Genomic DNA, 26,793 nt, shown 5'->3' with positions numbered 1-26,793 from the left:
GAATTGCTTCCCAGAAATTGACAATTTCCAGAAGTACTTTTTCTCTCTGTTCTATCTCCAGCATAATCAGCATCACAATAACCTGAAAGCTTATACTCTGATGTTTTCTTATACATCAAGCCAAGGTTAGTGGTGCCTTTCAGATACCTTAGGATCCTCTTAACAGCAGTTAAGTGGGTTTCCCTTGGATCTGATTGGAAACGAGCACATAAATGAACACTAAATAATATGTCTGGCCTAGATGCAGTTAAGTACAGAAGTGAACCTATCATGCCACGATAGAGCTTCTGACATACTTTACCACTTATATCTTCTTTTTCCAGAATGCATGTTGGATGCATTGGAGTCTTGGCCACTGTAGATTCCAGCATGTTGAACTTCTTCAGAAGTTCTTTAGTGTACTTGCTCTGATGGATATATGTTCCTTCTGGTGTTTGATTAACTTGTATTCCCAGAAAGTACTTTAATTCTCCCATCATACTCATCTCAAATTCAGCCTGCATCATCTCAGAAAATTCTTTGCATAGAGATTGATTAGCAGAACCAAATATAATATCATCAACATAAATTTGCACAATTAAGATATCATCTTTATAAGTCTTGCAAAAGAGAGTTGTATCTACTTTACCCCTTACAAACTCATTCTCCAGAAGGAATGAGCTAAGTCTCTCATACCATGCTCTGGGAGCTTGCTTCAGACCGTAGAGTGATTTCTTCAATTTGAACACATGGTCTGGTTTCTTTTCATCTTCAAAACCTGGGGGTTGATGAACATAGACTTCCTCTGAGATATAACCATTTAGGAAGGCACTCTTTACGTCCATCTGATGTAGAACTATGTTGTGATTTACTGAAAAAGAAATCAATAGTCTGATTGCCTCCAGTCTTGCTACTGGAGCAAATGTTTCAGTGTAGTCTATTCCTTCCTGCTGGCTGTAGCCTTGAGCAACTAGCCTTGCCTTGTTTCTGACTACATCTCCTTTCTCATTTAGCTTGTTTCTGAATACCCATTTCGTTCCAATAACATGGACATTCTCAGGTTTCTTCACTAAGCTCCAAACATCGTTCTTGGAGAATTGATTCAATTCTTCTTCCATGGCCAGAATCCAATCCTTGTCCTGAAGAGCTTCATCTATGGACTTGGGTTCAATTAAGGACACCAATCCTTTCAGACTCAGCAAGGTCTCCTCAGAGGGTCTGAAGGCAGATCTGGTTCTGACTGGTTCATCTTTGTTGCCCAGAATCAATTCCTTAGGATGAGCTGCAGTGATTCTGCTCTTCTTCAGAGTTTGTGAGTTAGAGGGACCAGCTTCTTCCTCTGGTTCATCTTCCTCTGGCTCAACTTCCTCTGGAGCTTTGCCTTTATCAGAAACATTAATGCTTAAATCTGCAAACTTTTCAACTAGCTTTGACTGGTCAGAGTCAAGCTTATCATCAAATCTAACATGAATAGATTCTTCAATAGTCTTAGCATCAGTATTATAAAATCTAAAACCTTTAGATCTATCAGAATAACCAAGTAATAGACACTTAGAAGATTTAGCATCAAATTTATGCAATCTATCCTTAGTATTGAGAACATAACAAACACAGCCAAAAGGATGAAAATAAGAGATGTTGGGTTTTATGTTCTTCCACAATTCATAAGGAGTCTTATTCAGAATTGGTCTCACAGAGATTCTGTTCTGAATGTAACATGCTGTATTTACTGCCTCTGCCCAAAAGTGCTTAGCCATGTCAGTTTCTTGGAGCATGGTTCTAGCCATCTCCTGAAGAGTTCTGTTCTTCCTCTCAACAACACCATTTTGTTGAGGAGTTCTGGGACAAGAGAAATCATGTGCAATTCCATAGGAATCAAACAGACTCTCAAACTTGTCATTCTCAAACTCTCCACCATGGTCACTTCTGACACGCACAATTCTACAAGCCTTCTCGTTTTGCACTTGAGCAATGAAGGTAGAGAACACAGCATGAGACTCATCCTTGCGGGTTAGAAACTTTACCCATGTCCAGCGGCTATAGTCATCAACGATAACCATCCCATATCTCTTGCCACCTATAGACTCAGTTTTCACTGGTCCAAACAGGTCGATATGCAGAAGTTCTAACGGCCTTGAGGTTGAGACAACATTCTTTGCCTTGAAAGGGACTTTTGTGAATTTGCCTTTCTGACATGCTTCACAAAGAGCGTCTGAAGCGAACTTCAGATTGGGTAAGCCCCTGACAAGGTTTAGCTTGCTCAGCTGAGAAATCTTTCTCATACTGGCATGCCCTAACCGTCTATGCCATACCCACTGCTCTTCATTAACAGACAGAAGGCACTTCACATTTTGAGCCTCCAACTCAGATAATCTGATCTTATAAATGTTGTTCTTCCTCTTGCTGTTAAACAGAACAGAGCCATCGATCTGACTTACAGCCCGGCAGGACTTTTGATTGAATATAACATCATAACCCTTGTCAGCTAATTGACTTATAGACAATAAGTTATGTGTTAAGCCGTCTACCAATAAAACATTATCAATGCATGGACTACTATCTACACAAATAGTACCAGTACCAATAATTTTACCCTTTTCATTTCCACCGAAGCCAACTTCGCCTCCAGGCTTAAGTTTCAGCTCTCGGAACATACGCTTTTCTCCCGTCAAGTGACGCGAGCATCCACTGTCCAGATACCATGATTGGTGTTTCAGTGGAGCTATCAAGGATATCTGCAACATAGATAATCTTGTCCTTAGGTACCCACTTTCTGGGTCCTCTTTTGTTAGTTACCCCAAAGGTTCTGATCACCTTGGGTGTCTCAACATGATATTTTAAAGGAATATTTGCATGATATTTAGTCATAGAGAGAGATCCCTTTTTAAGAGGGTTTTTAGCAACTTTAGCAGGTACAGGATCAGGCAATATGGTACCAGAGGGAACAAAGCATTCATACAAGGATTTAGCTTTAGACACAGAAGGCTCATTTCTAATTGGTTTAGAATAGCCAATGCCATGCATTCCATTTCTGCTTACACCATAGATCATTGAAGCCATTAAGCTTCTATCTACGCTTTTAGCCAGGAATCTTTGAAAAGATTTTTCATACTTAGATTCATGCTTACTATCAGAGGCATCGCAGGCAATAACTTCTTCTAACTTTGCAATTTGATTCTTAAGCACAGAGTTAGAATTAACTAAAGCATGGTTATCATTTTTCAAATCAGATATGATTTTCTCATGTTCAGAAGGAGTTTTAGAAACAGCAGATAAGTTCTTTTTCAGCTTCTTATGCTTAGACAACAAGGAGTTATACTTATCCATGATATCAGACAAGGCATGTTTCAGTTCAGAGGTAGAGAAGGAAGCAAATACCTCATTTTCATCGTCAGAGTCTGGATCTCCTTCTGATTCTGAGTCAGAGTCAACAGCTTCCTTTGACTCTGTTCCTTTGTCTTTGACAATAGCCATGAGTCCTTGGACTTCACCATCAGAGTCAACATCCTCTGACTCTGATTCATCGAATGTCACCATCAGACTCTTCTTGGTCTTGAAGTGCTTCTTTGGCTTCTTGTCCTTCTTCAATTTTGGACAGTCACTTTTGTAGTGCCCTGATTCTTTGCACTCAAAGCAAGTGACTTCCTTGATTGATGACTTCTTCTGACCTGAGGATTCAGACTTTCCTCTTGCCTTTCCAGAGCCTTTGAACTTGCTCTGCCTGTGCTTCCAGATGCGGTTGAGTCTCTTGGAGATCAGAGTCAGCTCATCTTCATCAGAATCTTCTGATGCTTTTTCAGATTCTTCTTCTTCAGCTTGAAAAGCCTTTGACTTCTCAACCTTAGCCTTTTCAGATTTGGATTTCAAGGCTATGGACTTTTTCCTCAGATCTTGCATCTCTGAGCGCTTCAGCTCATGGCATTTCAAAATGCTGATGAGTTCTTCTAAACTCATATTCTCAACATCTCTCGTGAGCTCTATTGAAGTCACCAAAGGCATCCAACTTTCAGGAAGACACCTGATGACCCTTATGACATGATCTTTTGTTGTGTAGCTCTTGTTGAGAGGACGTATGCCAGCTACAAGCAGTTGAAATCTGGAGAACATTTCTTCAATGGACTCATTTGGCTCCATGATGAAGGATTCATACTTTTGGATCAAAGACAATGCCTTTGATTCTTTGACTTTCTTGTTTCCTTCATGAGACATCTTCAGAGAATCAAAAATACCTTTAGCAAACTCACGATCTGTAATCTTCTGGTACTCCTCATAGGAGATAGCACTTAGAAGAATTGCTCTTGCTTTGTGATGTTGTGAGTACAGCTTCTTTTGATCTGCAGTCATCTCTGACCTTGGGATCTTCTTGCCATCTGCATCAACTGGACGCTCGTAGCCATCCACAATAATATCCCAGAGATCTGCATCGAAACCCAGAAAGAAACTTTCCAGTCTATCTTTCCAATATTCGAACCTTTGACCGTCGAACATAGGAGGCTTTGCGTTGTAACCATCTCTTTGAGTTTCACTGGTGGTGGCAGCCATTGTTTTTCACACCGGCCCGGATCACTGAACACTGTTAGGTGTGGTAATCAGAACTTGCGCTCTGATACCAATTGAAGGTATGAAAAACGGTAGAAAGGGGGGGTTTGAATAACGTTTTCAGTACAAAACTACCACCTTAAAGATTTTAACAAATCTTTTCGAGAACTAAGTGCAAAAGATAGAGATAGAAAAGCACACAAGGATTTTATCCTGGTTCACTTGATAAATCACTCAAGCTACTCCAGTCCACCCGTTAAGGTGATTTCTTCCTTCTTAGAATGAAGGCAATCCACTAATCAGGTAAGAGTTACAACTGCACTTGAAACCTACAAGTGACTAACAATTACACTGACTTAGCTCACACTAAGATTCACTCTCTTAGTCTTCTCTAGGATCCGATCAACCTTGATCTCCTAAAGGAAAATCAAACAACTGTTTGAGGTTGGTGTTTACAAGGGTTTGCTTCTGAATAAGCTGAGTGTAAACTAAATAAATTACAAGATGAAAGAAAGCTTAGAATATTTTGAATGTCTTGCGCGTGTGTTGCTTCTTAGTTTCTTAGCCGCTTCTTTCAATCTTCAGCCTCTATATATACTCCAAGGATTAGGGTTGAGCGTTGCATGGGAAATGCTACCGTTGGAGGGCAGTTCTGGAAAATCCAGCTTCTGCTGTGGCTGAGAACGTTAGGTAGGTCGTCAGGAAGGTACACTGCTTTTGTACTTGGATAGCGACTTGACCTTTTAACCTAGGAGACTTCTGATCAGAGGAATGCTTCGTATAGGAACTTGTGAAGCCGGTTGATCAGAGTCAGAGGGAAAGCACAGATCCTCTGACCATTGTATCTTCTGATTCTGAACTCAGAGGGAAGAACATGGCCTTCAGAGTTTCTTGCTTCTGGACTTCAGAGTTTCCACTATTCAGCTTCTGGATCTTCAGAGTCTTCTACACCATCGGAACATCTGAACCTTCAGTGTTTCTTGGTTGTCAGAACTTCTGGATCATCAGAGCTTCTAGCGACTGAGTCCTCATCAGAGTTTGTATAGCTTCAGATCTTCTGAAGCTTTTCCACTGTTCATACTGAACATGGTGAATGCGAAAGCGTTGCTTGGGTTACCCTTTATACACAGTGCTTCTGATTTGTGTGAAATTGAGTCAGGGTCAGAGCCTGTAAATAGCACACTCAGAAAAACACGTTAGAGTACCACAATTGTTCATATCAAAAGGTTAACTTGTAATCATCAAAACATAGAGTTGTACTACTAGATCAAAACTTGATCTTACAGGATCAACTTTTATTTTCCTAATAATCAATTATGGCATCTAGAAACTACTCACAAATGCTTTGGAAACCTTCTATAATTGATTCTGAACCCAGAATCAATTATAAGGGTTGGGTTTGGTTCTGAGATGAATACGGAAAACGTTTTTCCGTATTCAATACAGAAAACCAGGTTCCATACTAAATACGGAAGACCATTTTCCATATTCAATACGGAAACCAGTAATCCGTATTTACCCAGAAACGCCATTAACGACAATGAGCTATCGGCCCTAAATCCAAACCACATTCAAGACATTTCAGCCAACAATACCTCTACACAAGCAACAATCGACTACCCTAGGGTTCAATGATTAACATAATTTCAAGTTAAATGGGGAAAATCCAAAAATCCTTACCTCTAGGTTTCAATTCTGAGAATGGGGTTGTGAAGAGCTTTGATGGAGATGATGGAACCTTTCAAGTACACGGTTCAAGCAAGGGGAGCGACAGAGATCGAAGGTTGAAGAGGGGAGAAGAGCTTGGCAAAATACGGAAATGGGTTTGAATAAACCCTTGCCGGTTTACATACTAATACAATACGGATATGAGACTTCCGTATTCAATACGGAAATGTGTCTTCCGTATTCTATTAAAGGGGGGCGTTCCAGTAATTTTCCCACTTTAAGTGGGGCGGGGAGCCCCATAGGGGGGGCCCCAAACCCAACTCCCACTTGTCAGTATCGACTCTAGGGTTTCTTAAAGGTCCTCCAATGTTTTACCTTATTGGGCCTATTGCAAATCAATGGTGTACAAGGGGATCTCAAAACACCTAGCTTCTTGGAACATAGTTTTATTGAGTTAACTTCAGGCATGTTTTTTGCAAATTTTTTAGTTGGGGGACGGTTTTGTAGAAATGATAAAATTAGGGGATCAAAAGTGTAACTAAACATATATTTTATAGTGTTTATATTAATTTTTTAGATTATATTAGGATTTAGGTGTGAGAGGTGACAAGTTTATTTTAAGTTGTTATCTCATTTATTTTATTTTATTATCTCTTAATTATTTTCTGTTATTTTGATTTAATTTTAGGAAGAGATAATGAAAAAAGAGAGAAAATCAAGGAAATAAAGAGAAATTCGCAGCTGGTGTCTCTTTCAGCGCAGGAAACCACTGCGATAGCACCAGTATTTTACTTCTGGAATTTTCTGCACCATTTTTTATGCTGTCGCACGAAATGCAGCGGTCCCGGATTCCGTTGCGCCATCTTTTGCTGCGGTCGCACGTACTTCCGCTGCTAAAGAAGGGCTTCTCAAGTTTTTTTTTACCTAACTTTCAACCGGTGTTCAGAGGAGCGAGGGGAACATTCCTAGAGCCATCTCTAGAGCTTCTAGGATTTATTTTTCCTTTATAATTCTTCTTATGGTCATGCTTGGCTAGTTTATCTTTTGTACTAGGGATAGATGATGTTATCTCTTTGATTTTGTTTGGATTCATTTTGATTTCTATAAAGATTTACTATATTCCGTTCTTGAATTTCTCTTTTGCTTTGATTGTTATCTATTGCACATAGATTGTTTTGCTTGTTTCTATACAATTGAGAAATTGATAGGAACTTGGGATCTAGGGAGAAATTGGTGCAGTTTTTCTGCCGTAGTTTTTGAAACAACAACTGTTTATTTACTTTATAATTTCTTTACGTGATAATTAACGATCAATCAACCCCTCTTTTTTATCTTTGCTTTTAGTCCTTCCAACTGAATTGGTAACGTTAGAAGTAAACTCACAAACATTTTATGAAGACCCACAAGAACAAGCATAAGAACAACACGACGTTTATGAAGGTCAAGAACAAGTCAACTAGTGAGATAAACGTGTCGTTCGCGATTTCATCGTCCCTTTCAATTCGTCTCTTTCATTTCTCTCTCTCACCGAAGCCTTTCCTCCATTTCCCTTCTCTGCCGACGCCTTTCCTCTCCTCATCCTTGCCCCGCTCTCTCAGGTCCACTCATTCGAGTTCATGCTTCGCGCGCGTCATAGCTCCACATCAATCGACATTCATCCTTACTGATTATCAGATGCTTCAAATCGGTTTCATGCTATCAATCATGTCACGACCTAGATCGAGAAGAGTTGAACTTCCACCGACTCAAGAGATACCCAAAATCTGCAACCCTTCAAAATTTCGTCTTTCTTTTTTCAATTGTCTTCCTATGAAGATTCTTCTGAGCAAAGAGAAAAAGAAGAGTTTTTCTTCTTCTTTCAATGAAAAGCTATATTCTGAGTCAGTGTCTAGGAATTCATGATTAGCAGTTAACATTGCTATAAAATGATAATTATGAAGATTCCTTTCATGTAATCTCTCAGAAATAATAATCTTCTATCATCATTTGATCCATAGAAAAAGAGTTATACACGAGGACTATAAAAATTTATTGGAAAACCACCTTAATGGAACAAAGGAACTGGTGGAAGTGTATAGCCCTTAAGTTGATGAAGCTACCACAGTAGATCAAATATAAGGGAAAACATAAGCATTTTTTTAAATGATAATGCTACATAAGATGATAGCAGAGTGCAAAACCAGTTGGCAAATCTCTCAGGTATTATCACCTTTCTCATTGTTCAATCTTCAAAACAATTAATCTAAAAAAGAGAGCAAAAGGGCCATAAGTGGGCACATGCACATATAGATAACTAGCAGATATTTAACATTAATGAACTAACGCATAAAATCTACAGCTTGAATGACTTGGCAAGTGCATTAAATAGTTAAGTCCTTGAGTTCAAAAGTTTATGTTAACACCATCAAACATATGTGACAAGATTGCCAAGGTATATATAGCTAAACAAATGTATTTTTCACACTACACAACAACAGCGATTAACAAGGCCTTTTTACCTTCCAGGAGCGAGAAAAAGAACAGGGTGGCTCCATGTTTAAGGGATGACTTAAAATGTTCAAAAAATCACATCAAATTGTTTGACCGTAAGGGATTTGTGGCAACCTCCTTTGGATCTAAGTAGAAGGTATACAAAGGTAGATTCACTGATCAACCAGCAAAACAAACAGATCTCAATCATTCATTAAGTAAGAAAATTTCTTCAGAAATCACAAACATAATAAAAAACTTACATCCTAGACATGATATTGTTTCCACGATAATGAGGTAACAAGCATTGAGGTAGCTGACTCTTAACAAAGCATCAGCTAGGAGAAAAACACTGCTTGAATCGATTAGAAAAAAGATGTAAAGACAAACAAATCAGGAGAACTAGAAGCATCCCAACAGCGGTAAGTAAAACCATGACTTAATCACAATATAACATGAAGGCATGAAGCTGAATCATGACTTATCTGAACAGTGAAAATCAGAACAATATTTAGCAACAGTAAAGCAGCGGTCTGTAACTCCACAACCAGTTATGAACACAATCCTTGCATGATCCGATTAGCTATGGCATTATAGATCTCCATTAAAGAATATCAAAAGAAGTTTATGATTAATGCTCAACATTGAAAGGAACCATACATTGCCTTATTTCCATGCTAAGAGTTTTATGATGAAAAACCATTTTGATGTCCCCATAATGTGTGCAAAAAGCTATAATAAGTGTTTCATTGAAGGATTAATTACTATTTGTCTAAAGAGCAATTTGGACCTGAACCCAGTTTGAAGAACATGGGTGAAGCAGATGTTATATCTGAGATAACAAACTAATCAGACTAGCAGGCATTAATATGCTAGTATTTGAAACACAGGCACTTGCAATTCATTCAATATTCCATACAATATAAACTGGCCATAAATGAATGTTTCCCTTTTTTTGGCCACTGATTTTAGTCCCCTTTATTCGGTGACCGTAATACCCTACACCGAGTTAACTGATGCTTCTGGTTTCAGAATTGTGAAGGAGAACATTTGGGTCATTTATCACCCAAATGCACACTAGGAAAATGAAGACAATTTTTAACTCAACCCCACCTTTCTTCTAATCCTAATCTCACTCCTGACATAACCGGAAAAACCAGCTATAACAGGTAAAATTAATGGTGCATTGGTGTCCTATATTTTTCTAAAGCTACCAGCATCATCAAAGCACAAAGCACTCAAACTATACTTGAAAGATATACCTGTAAGGGGATCTCAATCCTCATAAAGAATAATGCAGCAGTAGTGCATACATTGAAGAATGCTAGATATTGGGCACGCTAGCTCTAATCTTCACGAAACTGTCCAATTCGAGATTATTCGACCAAAAAAGCCTAGACCTGAAAGATAACAAGCTACGATCATTTGAGGTTTTCTCTAAGAGAGCTCGAGTGTTTGTTTCCTTTTTGTCAGAAAGCTGCTCTATGTAAGGAAGATTGTGAGTGAAGCAATTGTGAGACTAGAGTGTTTTCTTGAGCATAATTTTAGTGTTCTTTATGGCCTTGTTGGAAATGAGTTTCCTAGAAGTTTGTTTTCTTAGTTAGTAAACTATAGATTTCCAGTTCTTCCAATCACAATTGGATGGGGAAAGAACCTTGTGAAGGGTTGAAGCAGAAGAAAGGCGAGATGGAGCAATTGTGCAGCTAGAGGTGAATGAACTTTGGTGGAATTAAACAAAATCTCCTCAAGTTCTCTTCTTCTACGTCAATTAAAAGGGCTAAGACTCACAAGCATACAAATCCATATAGCTAGTTTAAAAATCTATTCCTATTTCAGTTTCTGTTATATTTAATAAATACTGATGTACCAACAGCAAAACACAGCATATGTCCTTCAAAAAAAGCACCAAATCCAGCAGATATAATATATGCAGTACTGAATACAATTGCAGTCATCTGGAAATAATTTTCAAATACTAACAAGCATAAAAATTACATAAATAAAATTTCACAGGATATAGAGCTCCATGTGCATGAGTCCAATTCTTTTTTCATTTCAAGAATTTTCTCATGAGATAGGAAAGGGTTACTGAAAATTTTCATGGTATGTAACAATGTTGAATTTTGCATAACAAGCTCAGCAAATCTCATCTGAGATTTCATGCCGCTAAATTTTTTAAGAATGCACCTCCTGAGCTGTGAAGAAAAGCATTCACGAACATGTGTGTTTGGCCAAGCATATTGGTTTTCAAGGACAAGAATTTGAAGTTGAGGGCAATGATTGAGCATATCAAGCACTGATTCCCATTTACTATAGACTCCAACTTCAAAGATGAGATCCAGACGAATTAAATTGGGAAATATAGGAATGTCTACATCACAGAACTGCAAAGAGTAGTAAAAAATTTATCAGAAATATTGATAACATTTACAAACTAAATTGATTACAAAAACATCATTACAAACCCGGTCTATGCGCAGAAACTCTACGTTGCAAAAAGTTCTCACAGGAATACCAAAACCTATCCATACGGTAAAAGCATCTGCTCTGACCAACTTGGGTAAAGTTGTAAACTTTGTCTCACTCTCAGATGAAGGGTCATAAGCAGAAGATATGATTTTTGCTTCCAAATTTTCAAGCAATGGACAACCATTAAGAAGGTCTGCAAAATGTTGAGACTTTAAGAAAGTAACATGGTCCAAATGCAGAGTTTTGAGTAAGGGAAGTTCAACAGAAAAAAAACCCTTAAAAGCCACGCATTTCAACTGGAGAACAACAAGGGTTGTGATGCTGAAAATGGAGCAGGGTAAGTCCTGACAAAAGGCCAAACAATTGATTTGGAGATTCTCAACTTTGCGGTCTGCTGCGGTTTTCAACCATGTCTTAACATGGGAAACTGAACACGTGGAACATTTGAGGCGAAACGTTTTGATGGGTTGGTGAATACCAAGTCTGAGAATGGATGCCTCTACGAATTTGATAAAGGAAGAGAATGATCTATTCCCAGATCGAGTAAATCTATCTTGGTCAAAATCCAGATTGGTGACTGAAAGCCAGAGTGGTCTCCATCTCTTGGACACAAAACTTGTAGCGAAAACATCTTCAATTGGAAGGAACGAGAGAATGTGACAGAGAACATCATCTGGTAAATTGCTAATCATATCATCCATTGCTACTGTAATCTGTCTACTCCATACTCTTGACCACAAGACTTGTGGAAAAAGCATGTTCAGTAGGAAGGAACGAAAGAATGTGACAGAGAACATCATCTAGTGAATTGCTAATCCTATTATCAACTATTGTTACTATAACCTGTCTACTCCACACTCTGGTTCACACTGAATATTTTGATCGACTCTAGGGTTTATTAAGGTTCTATTCTATGTGTTCACCAATAAACACTCGGTTTTATTTTTGACAAAGTCTACTCGCTGGAAGCTAGTAATGCTAACCAAGTGAGGTTGAATTTGTTGGACTTCTTAATCTGGTTTGATGTTTAAACTTATTGGGCTTTTCCAAATTTTAGTTGATTTATTTTCTGCACGCCAATTTTTTACTATTTATACGGCCAAGATTAAGAGCAAGTGTTTTTTTTGGTACAGCGACTAAAAGAAACAAAAACTAAGGCCTCACAAAGGAGACACCCGCTGCATCCACAAGGAGAAGCAAACCCAAGGCTGCCACTGGCTGCTCAACCAACACCAAGGCTTCATTCTGACTCGTGCCATGCTTAGCTAGGAAATCTGCGCACGCATTCCCTTCACGCAAAGTATGATGAAGCTTCACCATCCAAGTCCTAGATAGGAGATCCTTAATATCCCAAATCAAAGACGCATATAAATGTCTGGAAGGAGGCACAGATAAAATAAGGTTCACAGCATCTAAAGAGTCAGATTGACACTCAACAACTCGATACCCTCGCTCCCACGCAAGAGTTAAGCCCTGATGGATTCCCAGTAATTCAAGATGAAGAATACACGCATCATCTCGATAGCCAAAGAAACCATCCATCCACTGCCCCTCAGTGTTGCGGAAACAACCACCTAATCCACCACGACTAGGCACATCCCGGACGCTGCCATCCACATTAAGCACGACACTACCCGGAAGCGTTGGCAACCACTGAACCAATCTAGGCGATCCCTGGTGACCTGTATCTAGACCTGAAAACGCGCTTACCAACTCCATGGCCAAGCTAGAGATGTTCGAATCAAGGACCCGACAAGGAAGCCACTGATTTTCCATACACCAGGTGTTGCGTCTCCTCCAAATCCACCAAAGAGTAGCCACCTCCGTAGGATCCGAGTTCTGCAACAAGCTACGAAGCCACGCCTTGGAATCCATAATCGAGAACACGTTCCCCACCATATCAAAGCCCAAACGCGTCCAAACGTCCTGAACCCGAGAACAGTCTCTAAGACAGTGCAGCACTGTCTCATCCCCGGTATTACACAGCCGACACACCGCATCGGGCGACATTCCCCGCCGGAATCTGCACTCATTCGTAGGTAAAGCATTATGACACGCTAACCAGATGACGATAATACACTTAAGCGGAGCTTTGAGACTCCAAATCCAACCCCAACTCGACCCTGAATCCAAGGAGCCATGCCCTAGAATACCTCTGCTCTCTAGAAGCCAGTTGTAGCCCGAGCTGGTAGAGTAATTCCCCAAGGTGTGGCCCTTTCACCGCACCCCATCACACACATGCACGTTGAGCCTAGCCGGAAACTGACGGATTAAGCTCCCTACGTGACCCGGAACCTGAGTCCACAGCCGCTCAAGCCTCCAAACCCCATTATCCCAGATATCCCTGATTCGAAGCTCGATATCATGAATATCCACGAACGGGACTAATTGACACAGCGGAACAGGGGAACACCAGGGACGGTACCAAAGCGATGACTGGCCATCCCCAACTTGGAACTCAAAACCCGAATGGAATATGTCACGCGTCTTCAAGAAAGCACGCCACACCGGGGAGGCGGGGACCCTGGTTTAGCCTCAGAAGATAAGAAACACCCTCCTGGAAAATACTTTGCTTTCATCAGACTCACCCACGATTTCTCACAATCAGACACCAACTGCCACACCTGCTTCCCCAAGAGCGCAACGTTGTGATCCCTCGCCTTCCTGAGACCAAGACCCCCACACTTCTTTGGCTGAGCAATTCGATCCCAACCCACCAAGTTTATCCCACGACCATGCCTATCCTTCCACACAAAATTCTTCACCACAACATCCAATCTATCACAAATACCTAGCGGCACCCACACTTGGCTCATGCAATAGGCCGGCATAGCGGACACTACCGATTGTGCAAGGGTTAAGCGCCCCGGGACATATTCTATATTTCTAATTATAGCAATTTTCTTTGAGTGTTGTAAAAAAAAAATTACATTGGAAAGATAAATTGCATCCGTCAAGAATCGATCTTTGGACCTCCCCTACCCTACTTATATATCCCCCCCAGCTCCTACCACTTAAGATATCATACAGGGATAAAACAATCTTCTTCGAATCTTAAGGATTTAAAGTTGTGGTAATTTGACGGTAATTAACAACGTTAATTTTTTTTGCCAAATTACCGACAATCTCGTTATTAGTAAAAAAAATTATTTAAAAAAAGAATTGTTGGTAAGAAAACGTCGGTTATTCATTGTTTTCTCATAGTGTAAAATCATTAAACTTTATCATAGTTAAAAATGATTGTTTTAACTTGATTGAAAGTTTTATTCTTAAGAACAATTTCGCAAAGAGACTTTTATTCTTTATCACACATGATTTGTATAGCAATGAAAAAAACAACCACCGAGCTAAATATTCCTTTCATTTCTACTTCTCTAACAGATTAAGTTGTCCATCTTTTTTTTTTTGAAACATGATTATGTTGTCCATCTCTCCATTGTATTCTACATCAATGCATTCTTGTTTTGGCTTTTGAACATATAAACTAAGGAAACTACCAGGGTGTCTGTGCCATAACTCAACCTTTTCACACGCATATGTTCCCACTTTTCCATAAAGCAATAACATGATCAACTTCTTCCCCAATTTCAATTTCATATGTAACTAACAAAATTTTGTAATGTCAATTAGAAAAACATGAGTGATGTACACAATTACAAACTTAGAGGTGTGACAACATTTTATTGTTGGTGAAACGGAGAATGAGATACAAATTTCACAAAATTTCATAACTGGAGATTTCATTCTCAAAAGTAGAACATTGTTTGGAAAACATAAAGCAATTCCTTTTGCTACCCCATAAAGCAAACCCACTGGCCTATACCATTAAATATACCTTTCTTCTCTTGTTAAATATTTGTCTTTAGTTCTCACCAAGTTTAGCATATCATCTTCTCCTTAGCGACCAAGGAACTCACTCGTGTACTTATTAATTAAGAAAGTTCCACACCCCATATAGTTGAATTACTTTGGTACTCAACACAGAGAGAAGAGAACAGAGAAAGGAAATTAAGATGGGAGCTGATTGGGGACCCATAATTGTTGCAGTGGCTTTGTTCATCCTCTTATCTCCTGGGTTGTTGTTCCAAATTCCAGCAAGGATTAGGTTTGCAGAGTTTGGCAACATGACCACTAGTGGGATTTCAATTTTGGTTCATGCTATTATATACGTTTGTATAATGACCATCTTGATTATTGCAATAGGCATTCACGTACATTTTACTTAGCTGAAACAAAAATTAACCTTGGGCATGATAAATCTGCCATAGGTATCTTTCCCATTTTTTTTGCTCTTTTGATGTATTATTTTCCTTTATTTTCTTCTGCGGTGCTGTACTATTGATCAATTGTTCAAACTGAAAAAAAGAGATATAGCTATAGAAATTATGTCTTGTTTTGCTGCATAATTTCAGTTGTTTTTCTCTTGCTTGCTCTGTATAAATTTTGCAGACCAACGTTGTAAAAGGAGCTACTTTTATGATTTTTACATGAAACTCTGTTCGCCATTTCATTTTCTTCTTGTTAAAAATTCAATTGAGTGAAAGGGTGAATTGGCATGCAAACGGCACATCGATCTATAAAAAAGTACAACAGATTAGTGCAGATTAATGTTATGGATGAATAATTAAAAGGGTTAAACATCATCTTAGTCCCTGTCTGTGTCGCCGTATGATCTAGGTCCTTCGCCGGAAAAATTATTGTAAATAGTTCTCATCTTTGAAATTTTTTTGAAGCGGATCATCGCCGAGGTCGGAGACGGGGATAAAAATACTTACGTGAATTATAAAAAAAATGTTGTCATCGCAAACGCAATGTTGTCATCCGCAGACAACAAATGTGAAATAATCAGGTTGCTCGAGCAAGCTTTATGCGATGGATACGAAATTTCCTTGTTAAGCAAAGTAGAGAATACCTCTCCTCCACACATGATATACAAATACGGGGAAAGCTGGTTTCCTTGTCGAAACCATCTATCGCAAAAGATTGCGCAAGACTCCCATTAAGCATAACAAAGAAATGCACAATTGTAACACATCTCATTATCAAAGAAACCAAACTCTGGGGAAACCTCATATAAACAAGAACACTATAAAAAATGTCACTTTACCGTGTCACATGCTTGGAGAGTGCCCACATGTCATTTGAGCCACTGATTTTTTCTTTCTTTCTGTAATCAGTCAAACGCAATGAGCGCACTATCCGTGATCAAGCGACCAGGGACAAAAGTACTCTTCCGGAGCAAGCTTTTTTCTAATAGAATATAAGTTGGCGTGATCCAAACTTTAACCAACAAAGTAAGGGATTTGGTTCCATGCAGTGAGAGATACCCTACATACATGCATTCAAGGGATCTGCAAAGTTTGATTAAGATCAGTTGGTTCATATAATATATCAAGATGACAAGATCAGACGGTAGATATAAGTTTAAAATTTGAGTCAAACAATCTTAACCGAAGGTCTCAGATTGCATAGCTGCATGAATTTAGGAAATCCAAACATTTCATGACTAAGGGCCAAATATTTCATGACTTAGGGAGTCAATGAACACAAGACTTTAAGAAGTTGAGTCATCATCTGGTAGATTTTTTTTTTCTTCTGGAAGAATCATAATTCATGAATTTATGAAACCTCCGTTGAAGAACACATTTCAAGGATTTATTATAACACCTAAATCTAATAGTTGTCTGCTCTATTTAGAGGATACTCCCCAATAGTGAAAACTTCTTTATCAAATCAATGTTTATGTAGTAGGGAAAACTTAGAAGTTTGATGGCTTATCTTCCTCACACCAGCACTCTTAAGATAGAATTGCAGTATTGCACTAAATGATAGCCTTCATGTGTTGTGTGTTACAACTTACAAGCCTCCCAGGTGAGCTACATCTCAAATTCAAATTCACACTGATCTTCATATATTCTGTTTGATATTTGTCTCATCCAAATTGAAAGTAAGTGATCACAAAACATTGATTGGAGTTTGATTGTCATGATTGATTTACTTCACTCACCAAAATGAATCTCACTTCAATTTAGTGGATCCAAATTCATTTGGCTAATAGATTAGCATCATACAGGCCAAGTTAAATTTCAGATGGTGTTTCCAAATATCAGAAGGTGTTTCCAAATATTTCCACATAGGTAGGAAAAATATCTTATATCCCAAAAAATACTAGTTGAAAGTAAATAAATCTACAGCTAAACAAGACCACACAAAAAAATTGTCAGATCTGTGCATTTCCATAACCAAATAGAAAAACCTCTACTTTTATTTATTTCTCTAAAAAAAAAGTTACAATAATGGGGGATTTCTCATTTCTTTTTTCAGCTAAATAATACCATGGATTACAAAAGCAAAAGAAGAAGAAAAACACAGATCTTGAGAATCAACCGGTGTAGATGTGAACGCGAACAGCAATGATGAGGATGGAGTAGAGAGCAAAGAAGATGAGAGTGTGGATGAATATAGCTTTGCCGTTAGTCTTCATTCTACCAAACTCAAGCTGCTTCCCGTTCCCCGGAAAGGAAAACAACAACCCTGGTTGGAGGAGAACGAACAGCACCACGCCAATCAACACCGGTGCCCAATCAGCCATTTCTTTCTTACTTTTTCTTGCTTTTGAGCGCAGGAAAATGATGGATCTTTCTGACCCTGCAGAGAAAAAAAGATGTAGGAGAAAAAGGTGGTGGTAGCTTTTGAGACGGTGGGTGAGTGAGGAAAACGAAAGGGATGCTTGGAAATTTGGAACAATTTGGAAGCACAAGGAAAAAGTGGCAGGTGTGAGTGTGAGTGTTTAGTTGGGAATTAGATTTCCCACCCCCTGTTTTAGATTTTCCATCCCATTTAAAAGTGGGGAAAAACCAATATTGTCCCTCCGTGTTTTAGTCCGAAACTTCAACCTTCGGATCAGTACGAAACTTCATTCTTCGGATTAGTATGAAACTTCAACTTTCGGACACCTCTGACAGATTCTACCACCTTTTTCAGCACCATTACTCCATAGCTTCACCTACCTCACCACCATTATGGCCTGCATAAACTCCTCAACCACCCAACCACCCCCCATTTATGGCTGAACACACTGTTTGGATTGGTCCTCGTGTTATTACCAACTTTGATTTAACATACATAACAGAAGATTGATAATATGATTCATGTTTGTAATGTTGTAACCATGTCTGTAACCATGTCTGTAACCATATTATTAGCAAGAATATTTTCCTTCAGTATTGTAACGAGGTCTGTTTGTCCCATATTATTGTCACTGCATTTTCACGTTTCTGTCTTTGTGACAGTATTTGGTTTGAAAGATCCGAATCTTGAAGTTTCATATTAATCCGGTTTTTCAACTCTCGGACGTCTAAAAAAGGGGGGTGGTAAATTTAATTATGAAGCAGTCCGAAACTTATAGTCCTGGATTGATCCGAAACTTAAAGTCCTGGATTGATCCGAAACTTAAAGTCCTGGATAGATTCGAAACTTAAAGTCCTGGATAACTCTTACCAAGCAGCAGAATGCAGTAAGTTAAGACCAAACCAAAAGGCATATTCATCAATTACAATCTCAACCACCACCACAATTACAAACCAAACATTTCAACCCAACAATTCGTTAGGCAAGTCCTCCAAGATGGCCACGACACCGATCATGTTATTTTAACTGTAACTAAAGAATCCGAACTTTTAACTCTCGGACTAGTCCAGAACATCAACCTCTAGACTGGTATGGAGGTTTAAGTCCCGGAGGGTAGTCCCGACATTTTTTTAAAAAGGCTAGGGTGGCAATTCTAAAACAGGGGGTGGGAAATCTAATTCCCTGTTTAGTTTACTCACGGGTACTAGGAAATTGAACAAATAATTTAACGTTTTCGCAGTGAGAAATCGGGTACGGTTCGAGTTCAGATTTGCGGGGACCCGAATATGATGCTTTTCTCATGTTACCATAATTTCATTTTTATCCACGCCTCGTAATCTAATTACATCACTTTCTTACTCTCTCGGTTTCTATATAACTAACATTATTTTTAGTTGAACTTTGTTCATAATTATCGGTCACTTTACGAAGTTTAAGAGACCATTAATTATACTTTATCAATTGTACCCTTCATTTATTGGTGGTAAAAAAAATGAAAAGTTGGAATTAATAAGAGAGATAAAGGATATAATAGGAAGTTAGATTGTAATTTTAATAAAATAAGAAAATTAATTGTTATTTTTTAATACTTGTGCAATAATCTTAAAATGTTACTTATATAGGAACGGATGAAGTATCTTTGGACCTCGGCATTGTCAAGGAATCCTCGAGAATGTAAATTTTGTAGTTTTTTTTTATTTGTTTGGAACGGAGGTAAAAATGAAAGTTAAAAATAGAGTAAGTGATTGTTAAGTTGTTTAAATTGAGAGAAATAAAGGAAAAAAAGAATGGAAGAATGTGAGCAATAAACATGAATGTAATAAATTATTATTATTTTATCATCCATATATTTTTTTTTTACAACACTAACAATGGAAACGGAAAAGTGAAACTCCCTAAACCCAGCAAAGTTAGCCCCTATAACATCTACAAGGAGTAAAAGCTCCAGCTCAAGGGGGTCTTGAACTAGAAGGAAATCCAAAGACTTTCGGATTGCAACTTTGGTCAAAACATATACGCAAGTGTTTTCTCTTATTTGTGAGAGTATGGACTTACTAAGGAGGTCCCTAATGTTCCAAATTAACACTACATACACGTGAAAGCTCAAACAAGGGCACATAACCAAAGAAATTACCTATAACGAATCAGAGTAACAAATTACATGTATCCTAAGCAACCCTCGACCCATGGAAAATGGCAAGCAACTCCATGTGGAGGATGGTAGGATCACTATTAGATCATAGATAGCCTGCAATCCAATCACTAGCTAGCACTATTCCAGACACACCCACCAAACTGTGCACTGCTAGGAGACCTCAACAACTACCATTGCAGTTCACTGATATGCTCAAGCCAGAAGAAGGGTTCCAAGCACTCATACTAAATATTTCTTATCTAATTATTAGTATTATTATTATTATAATAAGAGTATGGTCAAATTGCTCCTAGCCGGTTGAATTCGTTCTCTAATCACCCTCCTCTAGTTTCTCTTGGTGAGATTAGGCCAAGTCAGTCATCTCCTTTTTTTCCTCCGCCTTAATCAACTAGACCATGGTTCAAATCTCTACTGCGGTCGCCTCCTTTTCTTTCTCCAAAGCTGAGATCCCCAGTTGATACCAAATGAACCCAATTAGGCCTCGAGTTCAAAAAAATCTCAGGCCTAGAGCCTCGCACTCTTTCTTGAAGCATCATACTCCCTTTTTTAGTCCGAAGCCCCTTAGGATTTCAGAACTTTATATGTTTAATTTTCTTGGAAGCAACCCCGAAAGAACCTCTACCATTAGGCGTGAGCTAGACAATGGCGGTCCCAGGGACGCCCATCGGCGAAATCCAGAGTAAGAGAAGAACGACTCATCTAAAGTTGTTGGAGGCGTAAATTCCTTATTACATAACTCAACATGCTTTGTGCGCAATTGCAAAAGATAAAATGAGTAGTGTTTAAATTAAAAAGGGCGACATGATAAAGTCTTCAAGAAAGACACCTCTACCGATAGTTATCGGAACATAAGAACGAGGGGCATCGACGAGATCCTTCTACGAGAAAGCGACACCTTTCTCGAAAGTAGTCATAACCAAGACGTTGTGGAGCGCTCTATCCTCTGCCCTTAGGTTTGTTTCCTCAAGCAACCAACTCTTTGTCGAAAAAAATGTAATGATTCATAACCCAATATATTGGAGAAAAGGGGCACCTCAATATCCATATAATATACTCACATGATTCCCTTCAGGTTTGTTACACAATTATGTATGAATACATGATAAGGGGACTTCCATAGGTACAAACTATCTTCTAACTCTAATCCTTATTTCTTCCCCAATTTTGTTAATTTAAGCGTTGGAGTGCCTTGTAGATACACACCTATGAAGCCCACTTGATGGTCGAAGAAGAAAGGGTCTCTTCAAGAAAGGAGCATTCCAACGAAGCAACCCTTACACCTTACCATTGTCCTATACTCATATTCGATAATCCCTTACCGTCTTCAAGAAAGTAGCATTCCAACGAAGCAACCCTTACCCCTTACCATTGTCCTATACTCAGATTCGACAACCCCTTACTGTAATATTGTAATCTCATACGATTTTATGAATCATTACGCAATCAATCATGAATCATGAATCAATAAGTATCTTCTTTGATTCAACTATTAATCCAATTTTTAAAACACGTGTAATTAATAGGTATTATTGCCTACATAGTGGCAATAAAGTGAGTCTTTTCGGCCACTAAATGCACGATGATAAGTTTTATCAACCACATCTTACCGCCATTGTTTGTTTATAATTGAATACAAATGCTATTCTTCATTCTTCATTGGCTTAACAAAAAAAAATGCCATTCTTAATTGGTTGTAGCCACAGCCATCCACCATTACAAGCCGTGTGATATTGACTACTAATGAAAACGATGCCTTTCTTATCCTGAAAATTCCACACACTGGCCCGGATAAAAAGGAGGACAGATATTAAAGTGAAAAGGATTGATTATTTTTATGCTAGCTTTATAGGATTCCAATTCCATTTCTTGTGGGATAGAACCCACCAATAATGGGTACTCTTAAATAATTTGATCCTTCTTTTAATTTTTTTCTAGTTATTACCTCTTCTACTTGCTCTTGATTCATTCATTCAAGCTTTGGAACTTATTCTTAGAGGTACACAATGAACGATTGGGCTCCTCCTCTCATAGCTGCTGCTCTGTTTTGGCTATTGAGTCCAGGAATGATCTTTCAGTTGCCGGGGAAGAATGCGCCATTCGAGTTTATGAACATGAAGACTACTGTTGCATCCATTTTTGTACACACTGTTATTTATGGTCTCTTTCTGATGTTGTTCTTCATTGTTCTCTCTGTCCATGTTTATATCTAGGCAGCAGCAAAGGCTATGTTAAGAAATCTGACATGTTGTGTTGTCTTTTGAAGTAGAATTTAGAAAAAGTGTCTATCTGTTCCTATATGTGCACTTATGAATTTCTTGTTGTCTTCTTATAGTTAGGTCCTAAAGCTTAATTTCCTGAGAATTTGTAGCTTTTTACCATATTAACTTGGTGCTTCCTCAGAAATCTACTTGTTAACTTGGTGCTTCCTCAGAAATCTACTTGTTAGATTACATGAACAAAAATTATGTGAAACTAATTTGTCAGAAAAAAAAAAAAGGAAGAGCTTGGCAGGCTAACTGAATATCAACCCTTCTTGTTTCATGTTACTGAATTATTTTAATCGGTCATAAGCAATCAATTTACTCCCTATCAGTCTATCACAACCTTGAGTTTGGAGTAAATTTTTCAATTTTTACTTTGAATTCTGCTATGCGTAGTAAAACATGCTTTCAACTGTTTGTTGTATTAATGCGATCAAATTAATCAGAATCCTCATCAAGACAGGTACTAAGCAAATACTCTGGGGTCTGTTTTACTTTCTGGGCGGCAAATGCTATTATTACTAATCCGTTAACCCTTTGTGGTAAGGGTTTGGGCCGTTTTGGGACCAGCCCAATTTAGTGATAGGAGCGATTTCTTGACCAAAAAAAAAGATAGTTACGGCGTCACTAAGAGTTTGAGAGACAAGACAAATCAAATCTAGTACAAAATAGTAGTATTAAAATTTTAAATTGGCTACTTATAGATAGACATATCCTTTATGGCACCACCCTTTGGACATAATAATTAGTAGCAGTTTTTATCGCCAAAAGACGATTTTTATCACCACTAGTTAATATGCTCTAGGGATGTCGCACAAATTAATTTATATGTGGATGAATCTTTACCTTTACCGTTTTAAGTTTTGTAATTCAATCTTTTTAGTTCTTTCTAATGTTTATTAGCTTCTCATCAGCTGTGACAATATCCTATTGAGTTGGTCATTAGTTTGTCTTATATATGAAAGAAAAAAAATTCAAGATCACTGGTGCATGAGGTGATCCAAATCCATCCGAGATAATAACATTTAAGATAAGTGAGTATATAATTTTTTTACTTTTTTATTTTAAATAGATGATCTTATTGGTGCGTTAGGGTGAGGTTGAATTACGCTCACGGATAATTTAGACAACCCGTGCAAAAATGAAATAAATTATTGGTTAAAAAAAATTAACACTGAAGGTAGACACAATTCGAAATTTGGCGCTCTCAAGTGATCATATGTTCGAAATTTCGAAGCGCTTTTTCGTTGTAAAGTACAAACCTTGGGTGCGATCGGGAATGTGGCTTGGTAGCAAAGTTTTCTAACTCTTTACTATGGTGGTGTGACTTTGAAATGTGACCATGGTCCACACCATGGGCATCCCACGAAGCGCTCTAACTTTGGATAATGACTCAATAAATCTAAAACACAACGACAGTCCAAAATGTAGGTATGTTCTGAAAGATCAGGATGCTTTAGCATACGCTGATGATGTTGTATCAGAATGTGCCATCATAACTTGACATCAGAATTTGGCATCATCATCAAAATGTGGGATCATCATCAGAATGTGAAATCAACATCTGATTATGCTCTGCTTTCGACCAATCTAGAGACAGATTCAGAAGTTGGGTTCAACATGAAAGTTTTAGATCGTTCTTCAAGTTTTCCAACCACGTATCAAGGGTTTCACCTACCGTGTGTCAGTTTCAAACTGACACACGGTGCTTCAGTTTCATATGCACCATTAGATCTGATATTTTCAAATTTTAACGGTTCAGATAAATTAGCATTAAAACAATTCATTTGTTAATTATATCTTAATTTACAAAAACACCCTTCTTCTTCCCCAACCCACCCCCATTGGTCGGATTCATCCACCACCGCACCATCTTCGCCGTGTCGCTTCTTTGTCCGCCGCGCACCCAAGCTTCACTTCAACGAGCTAACTACAAGATCTGAAAGCTCTCAAGACGAGAAGTCTAATGGTGGTGGTCTCGCTTTAAAACGACGCCGGAGTTGGCTGGAAACTCCAGTTGCAGGTATGTGGAAGTTTGCTCAGATCTAGGAACCGTGGTGGAGATCTTTGGTGTTTTGTTGCCCAGAAATGCTTCAAAGCCATCAGGTAAGCCATCTCCATGGTTCTACAGTGGTCGGAGTACCGATTGTGCTGAGAACGCCGCTGGTGTTGCTGTACAACCGCTGGCGGATGTGCGGTGCGTTGGGGTTGTGGCTGTACAACGCAGTGGCTGGATGAACTGCAGTTAGAGACCCAGCAAAACCCAGAAGAATAGACACAAACCCAGTTTTGATGAATCTGGTTAATTGGAAATGGGGATGGAGAAAGTGAAGAGCTTTGTGACAGAAGATGAAGAAGAAGATAGGGTTGGAAGAGAAAGGTTGAAGTTGAAGATTAGAAGAGTGAGAGTTGGTAAATGTCATACCCATTATTCAGTTCCAATTAATCTGCAGATCTGGAAAACTTGAAGGTTAGAAGAGTGAGTGTTGATGATGGTGGAAGGAGAAAGATGGAAAAATTTGAGCAATGAAGGGTAATTTTATCTTATCACTCATATAGGAAAACTGAAGCACCGTGTGTCAGTTTGAAACTGACACACGGTAGGCGCAGCCTATCAAGCACCTTGTTCGAACGAGCACAACTCCAGTTACAACATGTTCCAGTGCAAAAGGTCATAGTAGCTAAAATCAAGAATTAAACATTTTTCAAGTTAGAGTCCAATTAAGTGTGGTAGAGCAAAACTCAGCTAAGTTGTTAAAATAAAGCACAAACGCAATCTGTGTGTTCATGTTGAGTATATTATAAATAATGTGCATCAATTATACATTGATCACAAAGTCGAAATCATCATTCACTTCTCTTGACCCTACTGTTTTAATTAACTTTCGAAGTCCGATTCATATTGAACGCTGCTCGGTGGTGAAGGAATCTCATTTCTATGAAGAAATATGAGATTTTTGGATTTTGAACATAAAAAAAGTGAAGAAGAAGTGACTCCTTTTAATTCATGGGTAGAGAAAAAGAGACCATTCTAATTTAATTTGGTGTTTAATTGAGTTTGGTTAGTTTCTGCCTTTCTAGGATACTATTTCAGTGTTCTTGGTGATAATATGAGAACATCTCAAGATGAGATTGAGTTTCTCAAATTGTGATCAAGAGTTTTTGGGAATTTTGATTTTAATTAATCATTTTAATTATTAATTATGTATATACTTGCGTGGGCAAGCTACCCAAGTTTTTTGGGTTTTAATGTTTAACGCGCCCTCAATTCATCCATATGCTTCTATTGGTCCTTTTCAATGTGGTTTTTGAGTTCAACTAGCTGGTATCCAAACATGCTAATGCGACAAAATGGAAATCCAACTGAGTTCTAAATACACTAGCTTCCATGTTCCTTATTAAAATAAGTTTCAGATTGTGGAAACAAAGCACAAATTATATATTCAATATCAAAGCATGGGACACTCAATTCTTAAATTTACTGGTGAACTACATCTCCAAAAGAGAAGAAAATTAAAGAAAAGTGAAACTGAAGGACTAAAAACTGAATAGATTATCACTAATTCAGAAGCTTGATTCCATGAAAATTATAAACAGAAAAATAGACAGCGAGAACACATCAAATACCATTGTTCAATCCAGCCCAGACACAACATGTGCACACTGATTCAGGGTATGTATTCCATTTCATGATCATGAATTATCCCGTGTACATGTGGATCCTAACAGCTAGCAAGAAAATGCACACAAAAGCAAAGTAGAGAACAGCATGGACCAGGATGGATAATCCACTAGTTTGGAAGTTGCCAAATTCTACGACCCTGCTTCTGCCAGGTATCTGAACCAGCAACCCAGGAGTGAGGAGAATGAAGAGCACCACTGACACAAAAACTGGCCCCCAATCCTGCATTTTCTTCTCCTTCTTCTTCTCTTTGTGTTCTTACTCTGTCTATTTTCAATTGTGGCTGGCTTCAATAACAGAATGAGTGGAAATATATAGGACTTAATTAAAGAGAAAATGAGATAGAAAGGTGGTGTCATCTTGGTAGAAGAGACAAGCAATTGATGATGTGGAAAAAGTGAAGGTGATAGAATCAAGTTATTCTGATTCAGATTTATAAAAATTCACTCCCACACGCACGGCATTAAAACTAAAAGGAAGCTTCATCATCCCAAGTACAAAATTAATCAAATATGGGTACATTTAACCAACTGAAATTGAGAAGAATCTAGCCTGAGAGGTTACTTAAGACAGATTAAGCGTGTATCATTGAACCATAGGGGTACTGTTACCCAACTGAATAAATGAAGGGCAGTTCCGATATGTATACCCTCGCAAAATTCAACATACAATCGACATCAAGGTTTGTAACACTTTTGCACCGCCATAACTCGGTGAGTTATAAAAAAAAAAGGTGAAAATGCATTTTGGCAATTTTCACTAGACATCCTAGATTAACATAAATACTTATGTCTAAAGTATATGTCGACATTATTTCTGAATCTAAAAATCATTTCCAAATGAAGAAGAATTTAATTAAGCTTTATTTTCTTGTTTCTTTGGTGCGAAACAATATAATAAGCCACTAATTTTCTTACCATTTTTTTCTCAACGTCTTCTTA

General features: G+C 38.2%; 5 protein-coding genes across 5 annotated transcripts in view; 3 read left to right on the top strand and 2 right to left on the bottom strand.

Moving 5' to 3' along the window:
* The window catches only part of LOC130721196 (F-box/LRR-repeat protein At3g59190-like), a 46,440-nt gene extending 36,936 nt beyond the window's left edge, over nt 1-9,504 (top strand). Inside the window, exon 3 of the mRNA XM_057571951.1 lies at nt 9,434-9,504. Within this exon, the coding sequence (XP_057427934.1) occupies nt 9,434-9,504 (71 nt within the window). The remainder of the gene's footprint in view (nt 1-9,433) is intronic.
* Nucleotides 9,505-10,544: 1,040 nt separating this feature from the next.
* LOC130729715 (F-box/FBD/LRR-repeat protein At5g56420-like) lies at nt 10,545-12,081 on the bottom strand. Its single transcript, XM_057581548.1, has 2 exons — nt 11,121-12,081; nt 10,545-11,039 (listed from the first exon to the last, which is right to left on the bottom strand). The coding sequence occupies exons 1-2, from the start codon at nt 11,922-11,924 to the stop codon at nt 10,647-10,649; spliced, it is 1,197 nt and encodes a 398-aa protein (XP_057437531.1). The 5' UTR covers nt 11,925-12,081; the 3' UTR covers nt 10,545-10,646.
* A 2,909-nt stretch (nt 12,082-14,990) lies between these two features.
* On the top strand, nt 14,991-15,623 carry LOC130732510 (uncharacterized). Its single transcript, XM_057584543.1, has one exon. The coding sequence runs from the start codon at nt 15,138-15,140 to the stop codon at nt 15,348-15,350; it is 213 nt and encodes a 70-aa protein (XP_057440526.1). The 5' UTR covers nt 14,991-15,137; the 3' UTR covers nt 15,351-15,623.
* Nucleotides 15,624-21,763: 6,140 nt separating this feature from the next.
* Nucleotides 21,764-22,312, top strand: LOC130729714 (uncharacterized). The gene has a single exon (XM_057581547.1). It carries the CDS (start codon nt 21,913-21,915, stop codon nt 22,117-22,119), a length of 207 nt encoding a protein of 68 aa, XP_057437530.1. The 5' UTR covers nt 21,764-21,912; the 3' UTR covers nt 22,120-22,312.
* A 3,388-nt stretch (nt 22,313-25,700) lies between these two features.
* On the bottom strand, nt 25,701-26,316 carry LOC130729713 (uncharacterized). The gene has a single exon (XM_057581546.1). It carries the CDS (start codon nt 26,078-26,080, stop codon nt 25,871-25,873), a length of 210 nt encoding a protein of 69 aa, XP_057437529.1. The 5' UTR covers nt 26,081-26,316; the 3' UTR covers nt 25,701-25,870.
* Nucleotides 26,317-26,793: the final 477 nt, after the last annotated feature.

The sequence above is a fragment of the Lotus japonicus genome, chromosome 1, assembly GCF_012489685.1.
Source record: "Lotus japonicus ecotype B-129 chromosome 1, LjGifu_v1.2".
NCBI lineage: Eukaryota > Viridiplantae > Streptophyta > Magnoliopsida > Fabales > Fabaceae > Lotus > Lotus japonicus.
The sequence above is the reverse complement of the archived record's forward strand: the minus strand, read 5'-3'. Positions and strand labels throughout refer to the sequence as shown.

Excerpts from the sequence above, each read along its gene's own strand:
- LOC130729715 (XM_057581548.1), bottom strand. The coding sequence starts at position 11,924 with ATGATGTTCTCTGTCACATTCTTTCGTTCCTTCCTACTGAACATGCTT. Across the intron at positions 11,040-11,120 it reads AGTTTCTGCGCATAGACCGG|TTCTGTGATGTAGACATTCC; the intron begins GTTTGTAATGAT and ends TACTCTTTGCAG.
- LOC130732510 (XM_057584543.1), top strand. The coding sequence starts at position 15,138 with ATGGGAGCTGATTGGGGACCCATAATTGTTGCAGTGGCTTTGTTCATC.
- LOC130729714 (XM_057581547.1), top strand. The coding sequence starts at position 21,913 with ATGAACGATTGGGCTCCTCCTCTCATAGCTGCTGCTCTGTTTTGGCTA.
- LOC130729713 (XM_057581546.1), bottom strand. The coding sequence starts at position 26,080 with ATGCAGGATTGGGGGCCAGTTTTTGTGTCAGTGGTGCTCTTCATTCTC.